At 44.0% G+C, this 14,831-nt stretch overlaps 1 protein-coding gene and 1 pseudogene across 1 annotated transcript in view; both read right to left on the bottom strand.

Moving 5' to 3' along the window:
• Rnf212 (ring finger protein 212) overlaps positions 1 to 14,831 on the bottom strand; it is a 47,704-nt gene that overhangs the window by 18,881 nt on the left and 13,992 nt on the right. The window contains exons 3-5 of the mRNA XM_045161798.1: positions 11,362 to 11,436; positions 4,085 to 4,141; positions 1,910 to 1,968 (exon numbers count right to left, since the gene is read on the bottom strand). Of these exons, the coding sequence (XP_045017733.1) occupies positions 1,910 to 1,968; positions 4,085 to 4,141; positions 11,362 to 11,436 (191 nt within the window). The remainder of the gene's footprint in view (positions 1 to 1,909; positions 1,969 to 4,084; positions 4,142 to 11,361; positions 11,437 to 14,831) is intronic.
• LOC105943850 lies at positions 4,758 to 6,740 on the bottom strand (annotated as a pseudogene).

The following is a 14,831-nucleotide window of genomic DNA, read 5'->3' on the forward strand; positions in this document are numbered from 1 at the left end:
ACCTGAAAGCAAGGTGAAGTCAATACTACTAGGTACCATGTACATAACTGACTCTTGTTGCTGCAGCTATTACAAGTGGTCTTTGGCAGGCAAGTGTTAAATATAGGTGAAATTCAGATATGACAGCAAGAACTGCTAATACATAAAATTTAGAAGGTCAGCAGAAGAAATGGGAATGAGTAGATATGTCTTTTTTGTTTTGCTTTGCTCAGAAAAGCCCTGGGTCTGTGTGACAGAGGGCAGAAGCATTGCCTGATGTCTGATGTCAGCATGCCATCTCAGGCCTGCTGCATGCTATGAGTTCCCATCACAGTAGGCTGCTGCACCCCAGGCTTCCCTGTGTACTTGGCCTGGTAGATATACTGGGGCGAGCGTGTGAATGTGGGCAAAGCATATCTATTTACACAGACTCACAGGAGGTGCCCAAACAATGCAAATGAGGTACCGCTAGACTAGAAAGTTGAAAGACAGTCTGTGCCTTCAGCAAGTCCAGTCTGGGGCCAACCAAGCTAAGAATAGGCAAGTATGGAAAAACTGTGACTTGGGCTTCTTCTCTAAGGTCACTCCCAAAGCCACAGCATTCACATCCTCCTCCAGCCCTCACCCACTACAATTCATCCTAACAGCTTATGTCCCTGCCAGACATGTAAGTTCATTTTCTACCCTCCCTCAAATAGAAGCTCCCTGAGGACAAATGCCTGGTGTATCTAACTTGTACAAACTGCTGAAGTCCCGAATGATGCCTCAAGCACACCAAGCCCAATACAGTCATGCCACCTTTAGCTACTTAGATAGGAGACATGCCAGTAGGCAGCTACATACTCATGCTACAAGTGAAGGTAGTAGTTCCAAGAGGGCTATCAATAGCTTGATCTTCAAACTAATATGTGACAATTCCACATATAAAATCTTAGTAGGAAACTGCACCCTAACTCAAAAAATAAGGACATCACTGAACACAGCATGCACACTGTCTATGTATTGCTGTTGGCTAATTTTGTGTATTATGGTTGCCATGTTCCAGGAACATCAAGTGCAAACAAATAGCTTTCAAATAGCTGCAATATGGGGAAGGCACTGACTAAAATGGACAAGAAATGAGAATTTTAAATGGCTGTTTTCCAGATAGTGAAAGATAATGTTTTTGGTCACCATTTTTGACTAGTTCTAGCATCTTGGAATTTTTCCCTCTAATGAATAGTTGTGATGGTTAATGTTGATTGTTAATTTGACAGGATTTAGAATCACCTAAGAGACAAACTTCTGGGCATGTCTGAGTTAAATGAAGACCCACCCCACATTAGGTTAATTCATGTGGACACTATCATTCCATGGGCTGGGGTTCTGGACTGAATAAAAAAGAAGGAAGTGAGCTGAATCCCAGCATCCATCATTTTCTGATTCCTGCTGTGGTTACAAGGCGAGAAGATGCTTCGTGCTCCTGTTGCCATGCCTCCCATGCCATAATGGGCTGTACCCTCCAAATGGGAGCTAAAATAACTCCTTTTTCCCTCTGAAGTTGCTTGCGTCAGGCATTATGTTACAACAATGAGAAGAGTTACTATTACAATGGCTTAGTCAATTGCAGTACTGTGAGGAGCACAGGCTCACCCTCTTTATGGCTGCCATGTCCCACAAACAGGATCCTGCTGTCCCTGGCTGCAGTCACCACTTGCCTTATGATCACTGCCCTTCTATGTCCCCTCCCAATGCCTCAGGAATCACTGGAGAACATCCAGGGGAATCCTTCACCAATTACCACTTTTTTCTATGTTCTTTTTGTTTTACATTTTTTTTTTTTTTGCTTTAACAGTGAACAAAAGTGCATTCTTTTCTGCTCTAAGGTTTGTAACCTTTGTGTATTTTAGAGGGATATAGTCTGCTGACTATTTCCATGAGAGGCCCTTACCTTTGCAGCCGCTCAATTTGTAGCGCTGACTTCCTGAGAGAGTCTTCCAACTGAGAAATCTGAACACAAAATGACTCTATTATAGGCTATGCCAAGAAGCAGCTTAAAAAAATACTTGGGCTGTGTAAATTTCTCCAATCCCACATTGCAGCAAACCTGGCTCATCAGGCCCATCTGTCAGAGCTGAGTCAGGCTGAGCTCTGAAGCAAATATTCAGTTCAGCTTCCACAAGTCAGAGGGGTTGAGATAGTTGACAGAAGCCCAGAGAACGTCATCTCTGCCAAGTGCTCCTTAGGGACTTTGATGTCAAGTCTGAGATACACCTGCTTAAACACACAGGGGATTTCAAAATGCAGTCTACTACATTTCAGGGACTGGACCCGGCTGTGCCACCAGACACCTACAAGACCTCAGGTCTCTAATCCTTTCGTGGTGTCTGTAAGACCTCTGGTTTTCTGGGATGTTTAAGAAGGTATAAGCAACACTTGGCTGGAGATAAGTAGCCTTCAGGCTAGATTCTAGGGAGTTTCCAGGGAGATGGGGCTGACCAGGGTGGGGCAGGCTAGCAGACTGTACATAGAAACTGAGGGTCCTACATGCCTATCACATCTGTGCAGAGAGGGACAGTGAGCCAGGGAATCCTTGAAGGCTTGTGTAACTCTGTGGCTTTAAAACCAGGCTCCTTATTTCATTGAATCTGTAATACTTATAATTTTTTTTGTTGTTGTTGTTCTTTTTTTTCAAGGTAGGGTCTTGCTCTAGCCCATGCTGACCTTGAATTAACTATGGCTGGCCTCAAACTCATGGCAATCCTACCTCTGCCTCCCAAGTGCTAAGATGAAAGGCATGAACCACCATACCTGGTTTAGAATTCTTTTTTAATATTTTATTTATTTGAGAGAGAGAGAGAATGGGCACACCAGGGCCTCTAGTCATTGCAAATGAACTCCAGATGCATGCACCACCTTCTGCATGTGACTTACATGGGTACTGGGCAATTGAGCCTAGGTCCTTAGGCTTTGCAGGCAAGTGCCTTACCCACTAAGCCATCTCTACAGCCCCAATAGTTATTTATTATTTATTAATTTAATTTGTTTTTCCAAGGTAGGGTCTCACTTTAGGCCAGGCTGACCTGGAACTCACTATGTAGTCTCAGGGTGGCCTCGACTCATGGTGCTCCTCCTACCGATCTCCCAAGTCCTGAGATTAAATGCATGTGCCATCACACCCAGCTCCAAGAATTGTTTTTTGGGGGGACTGGAGAGATGGCTTAGCAGTTAAGGTATTTGTCTGTAAAGCCAAAGGACCCGGGTTCAATTCCCCAGGACCCACATTAGCCAGATGCACAAAGGGGCATGCACGTCTGGGGTTCATTTACTGTGGCTGGAGACCCTGGAACACCCATTCTTTCTCTCTCTCTACCTCTTTCTCTGTCAAATAAATGAATAAATAAAAAATATTTTTAAAAAATAGTTATTTTCAAAAAGGACTTTTGTTAAAAAACTAAGAAGGGGGACTTGGAAGATGGATTAGATGGTTAAAGGTGGTTGCTTGAAAAGCCTGACAACCTGGGCACAATTCCCAAGCCATCTATGTGAAGCTGGATGCAAAAAGTGGTGTAGGTGTCTGGCATTCATTTGAAGTGGCAAGAGACACCAATGCAGCCACCCATGCACCCACATTCAAATAAATAAAAAATAAAATTAAAAAAAACAAACAAACAAACAAGAGGAGGGCTAGGTATGGTGGTACATGCCTTTAATTCCAGCACTCAGCTGTGAGTTTGAGGCCAGGTCAGCCTGGGCAAGAACAAAACCTACTTTGAAATGCCAAAACCCAGAACAAACCAACCAAACAAAAAACTCAAGAAGGATGATCAGAGTTCCTCTGTTCTGCTTTCATGCTCCTGAGGCCTTGGTATCAGTCTTGAGTCTTAATGCCCTGGTGGACAGAGTAGATAGCCAATGTGGGATACCCAGAGCACAAAGGCTCCTTGGCAGATGGCAGGCAAACAACTTGATGGTCAGGAGGAGAAATAATCATGTCCCCCAACTAAATGCAAAGGAAAACAAATTTCACATCTGCCAGTTCATTCCTTCAGAAGCCAGGAGTTGCTAAAACTCTGACACTGAAATTACAATCCAAATTAAGGACCAGCCGATCAGGTCCATTTACCTTTTCTCTATAGAAGGCCACCAATCTTCTCCTGTGTTTTTCTTGAAATTCTGAAATCTGAGGAAACAACACAATCTGAGGAGCTGCTGAGAGCATAGGAACATGGCATGTCTCTTGTGGAAGCAAAAGGCTGAAAGAAACTTTATGCATGCTCTGTTTTTTTTTTTCTTTAGAATTATTTTATTAAATCATAAATGTACAACAGCTTCTTAACTCTACACACGCACTTAAAAATTTTAAAGGAAAAATGTTATGCCTTATTACACCATGATCCTGGCTAATAGCTTTTCAAAACTTTGAGAAAAATCTTAAAAAAGGTTTCACATGTCACCTGAAACTTACAAATTTAACATTATCAAAGAAGGAATGCTTCTACACTCTTACAAAGACCACTAGAAAGAAACAACAATTAAAAAGCTAAGAAACTGTCTCAAAGGCGTTTTTTTACAATCCTTCCTCCACAGTAAGGTAATGTTATTAAATAATCCAATCCATTCACAAAACGGCTCTCTGCATCTGTTCTGGTGTCTTCTGTCATATTACTGCATATTTATGCATGACCGAGATAAGAGTTTCTTTAACATTGTTATTTCGATAACCTGAAGCTGTTCTGTTACCTCTCGGCTCTCATCCTCTCCTGTTTATACAGTGAAGCCCATGGCAAGTAGGAAGAAGCTCAGTATCGGCTCCTCCCGCCATAACCCCCACTTCCTCCACTGCCTCCTGGACCATAGTTTCCTCCACCATATGGTCCCCCATGTTCCTGCTACCACCAAAGTTTCCACTCTTCACTGGACCATAGTTAGAAGGTTGCTGGTTATAATTTCCAAAATCATTGTAATTTCCACTTCCATAATTTCCTCCAGGTCCGCCTCCATATCCATTGTAGCCGTCCCCAAATTCACGTCCACTTCCATATCCATCAGATCCTCCCCTAAAGTTACTTCCTGGTCCTGGTCCAAAATTTCCACCACTACCACAGGAATCTCCAAAACCAAAGTTCCCTCCTCTTCCACTCCTAAAACTCTGGACTTCCTGCATTTCTTGTCTTGACAGTGCTTTTCTTACTTCTGCATTATGACCATTAATGGTGTGGTATTTTTGCAATACAATTTTATCCACAGGATCATGGTCATCAAAGGTAACAAAGCCAAAGCCTCTTTTCTTTCCCGATTGCCTATCAGTAATTATTTCAATAGTATAAATTTTCCCATATTCTTCAAAGTAATCTCTAAGGTGATGCTCCTCGGTGTCTTCTTTAATTCCGCCAACAAATAGCTTCTTCACAGTCACATGGGCTCCAGGTTTTCCAGACTCCTCTCTGGCTACCACGTGTTTTGGCTCAACTACTCTCTCCCATCAATCGAATGAGGCCTTGCAGCCATGGCAGCATCTACCTCAGCCATGGACAAGAACGTTACAAAACCAAATCCTCTTGACCTTTTGCTTGCAGGATCCCTCATTACCACCCAGTCTGTGAGCTTTCCCCATTGCTCGTAGTAGTTTCTCAAACTTTCTTCAGTGGCTTCAAAGCTTAAGCCACCAATGAAGAGTTTATGGAACTGTTCCTTTTCTCTCTTTTTCCTCTCCAAAGGAACAGTTTCTAAAGTTTTCAATGCCCAAAATAAAGGACTGGAGCCTCTTTTTGTTGTTTTTCGAGGTAGGGTTTTACTCTAGCCCAGGTTGACCTCGAACTCAAAACGACCCTCCTACCTCGGCCTCCCGAGCGCTGGGATTAAAGGCGTGCACCACCACGCCCGGCAATTGGAGCCATATTTTCAGAGCAACAGGATCAAAAAAAAAAATCATTTTCCCTGCACTCCCCTCCATCATGGACTCAGTCGCTTCAGCCTGATTTCCCGCAGCCGAGCAAGATGAGAGAGAGAACTCCGCGCAGGGACACTAACCGGACTCGTCCTGACTCAGAGGCGACCAGCGGCAGCTGTCCCGACCACGCGTACCTGCCGAGGAGACCTCTCCTCTCGGTCTGGCTTTGGGTCGTCCGGAGCGCCGCCGAGGCCCCTTCCAGGACCGCCTCAGGTGCTTCTGCACGACTAACTGGGCACGAGCCTTCCGCAGAGGCCCTGCCTCTGGTTTTTTTTTTTTTAATTTTTACATTTTTATTAACATTTTCCATGATTATAAAAAAATATCCCATGGTAATTCCCTCCCTGCATGCTCTGTTTCTGTTTTACATGGACTTCCCCAGTAGAACTTCCCCAGTAGACCAAAGTCTCCTCCCATGAGAGCAAACCCAGGGTGGATCTGCCAGTGGTCAGTATCTGGCCAGGCTGATGCCCAGATATGCAGTCTAGGTATTCTAGGAGGGAGGGAATGCTGGTAGGCTGTCAAATGCTAATGCAGGCAGGTCTGTCCAACATGAAATCTAAACATCGTTACTCTGTCTCTGATCCAAGTTTCCCCAAATGGTGCACTCACTCTGGACAGGACACATCTCCTTGCTGGGTAAATTGCATTGTGCTATCACTTTGGCCTGAGGGACACCTCTTGCCCAACTAGTGAATCTAATGCATGAACTAGAATGGCTTTGAGGAGGTAGAAAGAGCTGAAACAAAAAAGTCCAGCACAAAGAGTGGGCAAATACCAAGTACCTGGCATCCTTGTATGGACTTCCAGAGCCTGAAAGCAGCACCATCGCTGGCCTTCCAATTCACAGGAACCCCCACATATGCTATGCATAGTTTGAACTGGGCTTCTGAGAATACCAGTGTGAGTGAGCAGTGGTCTGAGACTCAAAGGAAGAAAGCTGAGTTTGAGACTATGGTGTCATCAACTCAGTTGAAATATTAATCTGTCACTGCTTCACCTAGTTTTGCCACCACTCAGTGCCAGACCCACAGATATAGGTTGACTATAGGTAACAGTAATGTATATTAAGGCTCCCTTTATCCTTCTGTGTAACAGTTCAGACAGGAGGGCATCCTGTATTCACTCCACAGCTAGACTCAGTACAGAGAGGGGGAGACAGTTCTGTTGCGGAAAAGAACAACCCACTACAGAGCCTATGTCCCATCCACTATGAGAGGCTACCCCAGAGATGGGGCTGTGTTGGGCACCAGTCTTCAGGTCAGTAGGGATGGCATCTTCCTCTGGCCCCTGAACTTTGATTCTGCATTTTCTTTCTTTTCTTTTCTTTTAATTTATTTATTGGGGAGGGGGGAGAGTGAGATTGGGCACACCAGGGCCTCTAGCCACTAAAAACAAACTCCAGACACATACGTCACCATGTACATCTGGTTTATGTGGGACCTGGAGAATGAACCAGGGTCCCTAGGCAAATGCCTTAACTGCTAAGCCATCTCTCCAGCCTGATTCTGCATTTTCTATGTGGCTTAGGTCTTGGGAAGGGTCTCAAAGAGAACCCTTGGCCTTTTGAGGCAAGGCAGGGACAACAGCCTGGGTGCTGCCCACACAAAGTAGTGTAGACTCTTCAGGTCACCCTGCAAGAATCTTTGCTGGAGTCATAGGCCATATCCTGGAACACTTATTTATTTATTTTTGGCTTTTCAAGGTAGGGTTTCACTCTAGTTCAGGCTGACCTGGAATTCACTATGTAGTTTCAGGGTGGCCTTGAACCCATGGAAATCCTATCTCTGCCTCCCGAGTGCTGGGATTAAAGGCATACGCCACCACGCCCAGCCCAGAACACTTTTGCTAAGCCAGTAGCCCTTGCCCTTCAAAGCCTAGCTCCAAAGGCTATGTTGTGAACACTCTCCCTGCCTGCAGGTGCTGCTCTGTCTGACTCTTGACACACATGGGAGGTACTTTGTAACAGATCCACCAGCCCTGACTATATACCTGATGGTGTCATGTCTGAACAGAGCAAAGCTGTGACTGGAGGATTCACCTTTTTTTCTTTTCTTTCTTTTCCCTCCCCTCTCCTCTTTTCTCCTTTCCTTTTTCACTCAGACTTGTGTAGGGAAGGCCAAACAGTGCCATCCATGTTCTGGATCCTACCTGAGGGTCAGGTAGAGCTCACAAGAGTTCTGGCAGCAGACTGATGCCCCTTCTGCCTTTAGCAACTACAAGTCTGCTGGCTACCAGTCTCTTGTTCTTTTTTTTTTCTTCTCAGTATGGCTTGCAATAGTGGCAAGAGGTAATTTCATGTGCTAAGCTACTCTCTCACAGGAGGTAAACTTGGAGAATTGTCACACTCACCCACATTTCTGCAGTACCATTCAGGGTGTGGACTCCTGATGTGGTAGACACTGGACTTTGGCAAGGCCTGTCGACAGGGAAAAGTTACTTTTGTCCTGGCAGGGTATTTTTTAGAGAAGGACCTTAGGCAGCAAGTGGACCTCTGTGGCTGACCCTGTTCTGTCCCAGCAGATGTTGATCTGGCAGAAGAGGCAGAGCTGCAGCCAGGATGGAGCCTTAGGGAAGGAGGCCCTAAATCCCAGAATGCTTGTCACAGGGATGGGCAAAGCCTGACCTGTAGGTGGGACTAGTCTTGTGGAGTAAGGTGGGTAGAACACACTCCACGAGTTTGTGTCACTGGGTCTCCAGTCCCCTGGTCTTGTCTGGCTCTATACTCTCAAACTGTCCATGAATTTTTCTGATCTGTACTACAGCATAGTGCTGGGCTCCAGGGACTAGAGATGCTGGCTGCTACCTTGAAGAGATTTTATTAGCAAAACAAAATAAAATGGGAAACCTGGGTATGGTGACACACAACTGTACCCCAGCATTTGGGAGACTAAGTCAGGAGGATCACAAATTTGAACCTAACCTGGGCTATATAGTGAGTTCCATGCTAGCCTGGGCTACATAATGAGACCCTGTCTCCCTCCCCCCCTCTCTCTTTTTGGTTTTTGGAGGTAGGGTTTCACTATGTAGTCTCAGGCTGTCCTCAAACTCATGGCGATCCTCCTACCTCTGCCTCCTGAGTGCTAGGATTAAAGGCATGCGCCACCATGCCTAGCCTCCAAAAAAAAATTGTTTTTAAAGGAACTGTGAGTCTTTTAAGTTGGGACAATATGTACAGAGACATTGCCTCTTACCCATAAGTGATGGCTAATCCCACAATGCACCATCCACATTCCCTAATGAAGGGTCCTTTGTCCATAGACACAAACCAAAGAGAGAATGACAGTGCAACAGCCATGGGATAGGCAGGCCAGTGGAGCCGTTTCCTTCAATGGGGCCAGAAGGTCTGGGAATGGCGTAGGCATAAGTGGTACTGCAGTGTGTCTGAACACAGTCCTCCTCACTTTACTCAGCACCAAGGAAAAGCAGATGGAGCTTGAGCATGTTGAGTATGTACCTGCTTTCTCTGTGATCAGGTCTGGGCCTACTAACTCAGTGAAGGCCAGTACTTCTTTAGGCAGAGGATGTACAGACTAGAAGGGATCTTAGGGAGGTAGTTAAGAAATGAGAGTCCAGTTGCTATAAAGGCTAGGAAGGTCCTGGCTGAGGTATTCTGACACTATTTAGGGGGCTGGGCCTGAGCCAGTTGTGCTGGTCTCAGTCCAGCTTTGCATGTCCTCTCTTAAGTTTCCTGCCTTACCCACTATTTCTTTCCAGTGCTAGGGACAAACATGGTACCTGTATTTACTGGATAAGCCCTGAACTGCATGTTACCTCCCACCTTTACACTCTTTAGTCACTCTAAAGAACTTGGTTCACATGGGTTTTATCTGTCAATATTTATCAGAAAATGAGACTGATAGAAACTTAATATATTTATAAGCTCATTTAAAACAAACAAGAAGCCCTTTTATGTTAGCACAAATAACAAACTGTGCTGTCAGAGGTCACATATTCTCTGAAAACTTCCAGCTATAACCATGAGATGAAGATGCAAATGCTGCCTCAGAATACCTACAAAGCAGCCTGACAAGAAGGCAGGGAGCAAGGTCACTGGGAAGAGCCTGTACTGTTACAGGCTGGAGCCAGTGGCCTCCACCATCTTTCTTGAAGCTTGAGAGGCATAGGAACAGAGTGAAGCTGAGTGGGTGCAAGAGACAGGGGCATTATCTTCTCTTCTGAGAGGCCCTGGCCCCTGTGGAGGCTGCATTGGGAACCATGTATGTGGCTCCAATATTTGTGAGAACCTTCACATTTTGTACTCAGGTAACTTCTGGTTAGAAAGAGTCCTTGGCCTGAATGTGGGTCTTGTAGGCAGAGCAGGTCGGTGTGTCCTGGTGCAGGTGTGCATGCTATGCTGCCCTGTGATCTGGGATCTCTCTATCTTCCCTGTGCTTCCATGTACCCAGCTTTTGGTGCTTCCCTAGAGAATGTTATCTGAGATGGGAATCATGCTGGAACAGCCCTGGTATTATGGACAGTTCAGGTCTTGCTATGGAGAACAGCCTCCCAGAGAAGGCGAAGAGGTGGTGAAGGCCTGGCTGGCTACAGCCTAACTGTGGGGATCAAAAGCTGGGAGGGACATATCTGGGGTTGTTGGGGTAGAATCAAGCTCTCCATCAGCTCCTGCCCTACCTGAGGCAATTTCTGGCTGTCCTGAACTTACCTTCTTTCCCTTAAGGCAAGTAGGAAGTAGCCAATAGGATAAGAAGCACAGCTAAGAGACAGAACAAGAAACACAGGCTGAGGGTCAAGGGAAGACCCCTTTCCTGAGAAACTCCCCCTGAAAGCCAATGTACTACAGGCTGTCCAGTGGCATCCAAGGAAGTAAGGCAAATGGCATGGAACCTGGGGCTCAGTATAGGGGGACACATATACATGATGCAAGGAGCTTAGGTCAAATGAGAGTACCATGACCACAGGTGGTACCAGGGGCATGTGTACCAGTGGGGAGAAGGGAAAAAAGAAACAGGTGTACAGGCAGATCTCACAAGAAGCAGGGGAAGAATCCATGGATGTACATACCATCATAAAAATAGGATAAAGCAGAGATGTGTGGCCCTGGGTGACCATCCACAAAGGATAGCTTCAAGAAGAAACCCAGTGCCCTGAACTCAGGCAGCATGACCCAGGAGGAGCTGGCCTTTCTGCTGAAGATACTCATGAACATAACTGAGTACCTATGTGGCATTTTACCCAAAGGAGCCCATAGTTGAGCTGAGCTGAGCCCACAGGTGTCTCAATGTCATACCAAAGCACAAATAACAAAATATCAGCCAGATGAGGTAAACACTGAAAACTTTTGCATTGCAAATACTTTACTACTTGGAAGGACAAAAATCCCAGAGAAGGAAGAAAATATTTTCATACCCAACATCAGCAAGAGACATAGGGTCCCTGAGACAATATGCTCTGGGCATCACCAAGCCAAGTGCAAGATCATAACTCACCTGAGAGGTCTCCTGGGAGTACTTCTTACACAGACCATCTATGCCCAGAAAGAACTCCTGGATATTGGAGTCGGTCTGAAGAGAAAACAGATGACTATGTAAAACTTCCTGGCCATTAGGTAAATAATATTGAAGATTTACAGTTAAATGTAGATGACACAGCAAACAGCAATTCACTCCTGGGAAGGCAGCTGCTTCTCTAAGACCCATACAGGGCAATGGCAGCCACTGAGCCATACATCCTTCTATACTCAGTGAAAACATGCTTAAAATGAAGATGAAACAAGGGGAGAGGACATTTTTTTCAGGCAAACAAAAATCAAGAGGATTTCTTATCAAAAGATAAATGCTAATGAAGATAGAAATGTAGATAGAAAATAATTCCTGACAGAAGCAGAGCTCAGAAGGCAGCAAAGAGCAGAGGAACAGTGTGGAGAAGCCATGTGTGACAGTGCTATGCTGTGGGTTTAGCACAAAGAACAGCCAATATTCCATCAGAGGAGGGACAGGAAGGCGGGAAGTCAATGGAGTGAAACCATCTGCATTGTCAGGAAAATACAACCTAGGTAATTCTTTAGAGCCAAGGCTGCCTACTGCAAACTCTAGAATAACCATAGTAGAAAATGAGAGAGGGTACACCTTTCTGCTTCAAGCCTTCTATAATTTACATTGATCCATTCATGAAATAGATTCTCATGACCTAACCCTTTCCTCTGGGCCCATCTCCTAATGCTGTTTATGGGGACTAAGTTTCTAACACACGTTTTGTGGGGGCAGTCAAACCATAACAACCAGAAGCTAACATTGGGTATGTTCTGGCCATGAGAAATTCACTGAGATATACACTTACAATCGTTACACTTTTCTTTGTGATAAAAATCAGTAAAATTTAACAGAAATAACTAAAATTATTAAGCATTTAGAAATTAAACACTATACTTCTAGATATCATATTAAGTCACAAGAGAAACCAAGCATAAATTTCAAAATTGCAAGATAATTACAACACAGCCAGATACATACGATGCAAAGATGAACAAAGAGGGAAAACTATAGCCCTATAATGTAACTATCAGAAAGGAAAGATGGGAAACTGATGCCAAGCACTCCATCTTTAATAACAAGGTTAAAAGACATGAAGCTGGGCATGGTGGTACTGCTTGTAATCCTAAGACTGGAGGCAGGAGGATTTAAGAGTTCAAAGCCAGCCTAGGTAATATAGTAAGATTCTATCTCAAAAGACAGAGACAGAGAGAGAATATGCTAAAAGAGAATTAGCAGGACAAAACAAATACAAAATAGAGATGATAAATAGAAGCAAAAACTAGTGTTCTGAAAATACTAATTAATAGAAATCAAAAAGTACTTGGCAAGGTCATTCATGAAAAAAAAGATGGGCTGCAGAGATGGCTTAGAGGTTAAGCGCTTGTTTGCAAAGCCATAAGGATCCATGTTTGACTCTCCAGATCCCATGTAAGCCAGATGCACAAAGATGAGGGAAGCAGAAGGTTGCACATGCCCCCTAGGTAGCACAAGCCTCTGAAGTTCAATCGCAATGGCTGAGGCCCTGGTGTGCCAGTTCTCTTTACCCCCCTAAAAAATTCAAACAGTCATTAAAATGAAAACATGGGTTGGAGAGATTGCTTAGCAGGTAGGGCATTTGCCTGCAAAGCCTAAGGACCCAGGTTCAATTCCCCAGTACTCATGTAAGCCAGAAGCACAAAGTAGTGCATGTGTCTGGAGCTCATTTGCAGTGGTTGGAGGCCCTGGTGCACCCATTCTCAATCTCTCTCTCTCAAATAAGTAAAATAAATCTGACTATTAAAATGAAAATATGATCATTATAGACTTTGTAGACATTAAAAAAACATAAGATGGGCTGGAGAGATGGCTTAGCGGTTAAACGCTTGCCTGTGAAGCCTAAGGACCCCGGTTCGAGGCTCAGTTCCCCAGGTCCCACGTTAGCCAGATGCACAAGGGGGCGCACGCGTCTGGAGTTCGTTTGCAGAGACTGGAAGCCCTGGCGCGCCCATTCTCTCTCTCTCCCTCTATCTGTCCTTCTCTCTGTGTCTGTCACTCTCAAATAAATAAATAAAAATTAAAAAAAAAAGATTAAAAAAAAAAAACAAAAAACAAAAAACATAAGAGCACTGCCAATCCATTGAGAAGAAAATTGTTTCAGTGTATTTTTTCCGTTTATGGGGGGGGGGTAGAGAATGGGTGCTCCAGGGCCTCTAGCCACTGCAAATGAACTCCAGATGCATGTGCTATCATGTGCATCTGGCTTACATGGGTACTGGGCAATCGAATCTGGACCCTTAAGCTTTGCAGGCAAGTACCTTAACAGCTAAGCAATCTGTCCAGCTCAGAAAAAAAAAATTTTTTTCAGGCAAGCCCAAAAGACTGGACTTTTTTTTTTTTTTTTAAATGCAACAGAGTGACAGAAAGAGCCAAGAGCACACATGCATGTGTTCACAAAAGAGAGAGAGTTAGAACTGGCCAGGGTCTCAAGCCACTATAATTGAACTCCAGATGTGTGCGCCATCTTGTGTGCATGTGTGACCTTGCACACTTACATCACCTCATATGTCTGGCTTATGTGGGACCTGGAGAATTGAACATGGGTCCTTATGCTTTGCAGGCAAGTGCCCCAAACACTAAGCCATCTCTCCAGCCCCAGAAAAATTTTAATTCAGATAAATATATACAAGTTCCTAGAAAAGCATAATTTATTCCAATTGGCCCAAGAAAAATTAGTAATGTTTCTATTAATTTTTTTAGTTAGCATTCAATATGATGGGTTTTACTGTGGCATATAATCTCATTATACTTTGTTATTAATTGTTCTCCCAAATTAGGAATTTTGAATAGTACCATATATATTATATAAGTCAAATTACTAACTTAAAATCTATCCACATAGATTCTAGGCCCAAAAGGCATCAATCAGTTCTGACTTCTGCAAAATGTTTAAAGAAGTAAACCCAATCTTCTAAAAACAGCTCAGAGAAGAGAAAAAATAGTTAAGTTCTAATTTCTTTTGTGAAGCCATACCCAAACTTGAAAATGCAATGACAAGAAAGGAAAATTTCAAGTCCAACTCATATGTGAACTTGAGTGCAAACTTCCAAGCAAAATAGCAGTACACTGACTCCATTTATACAAGTTTTGCTACATCACTACAAGTTGTCTCTATTCCTAGAATCCAAGGTGACATTTAAAACTTTTAAAGTAGCTGGTGCACACTTTTTAATCCTAGTATTCGGGAGGCAGAGGTAGGAGGGATGCTGTGAGTTCGAGGCCAGCCTGAGACTACATAGTGAATTCCAGGTCAGCCTGGGCAACAGTGAGACCCTACCTCAAAAAAACAAAAAAAATATTTTTTAAAGTAAATGCAATATACATTAACAAAACATGGTAAGAAGAATAATACTATCAAGACTTACATAAAAATACCAACATAATTCTGC

Source organism: Jaculus jaculus, chromosome 11 (genome assembly GCF_020740685.1).
Source record: "Jaculus jaculus isolate mJacJac1 chromosome 11, mJacJac1.mat.Y.cur, whole genome shotgun sequence".
NCBI lineage: Eukaryota > Metazoa > Chordata > Mammalia > Rodentia > Dipodidae > Jaculus > Jaculus jaculus.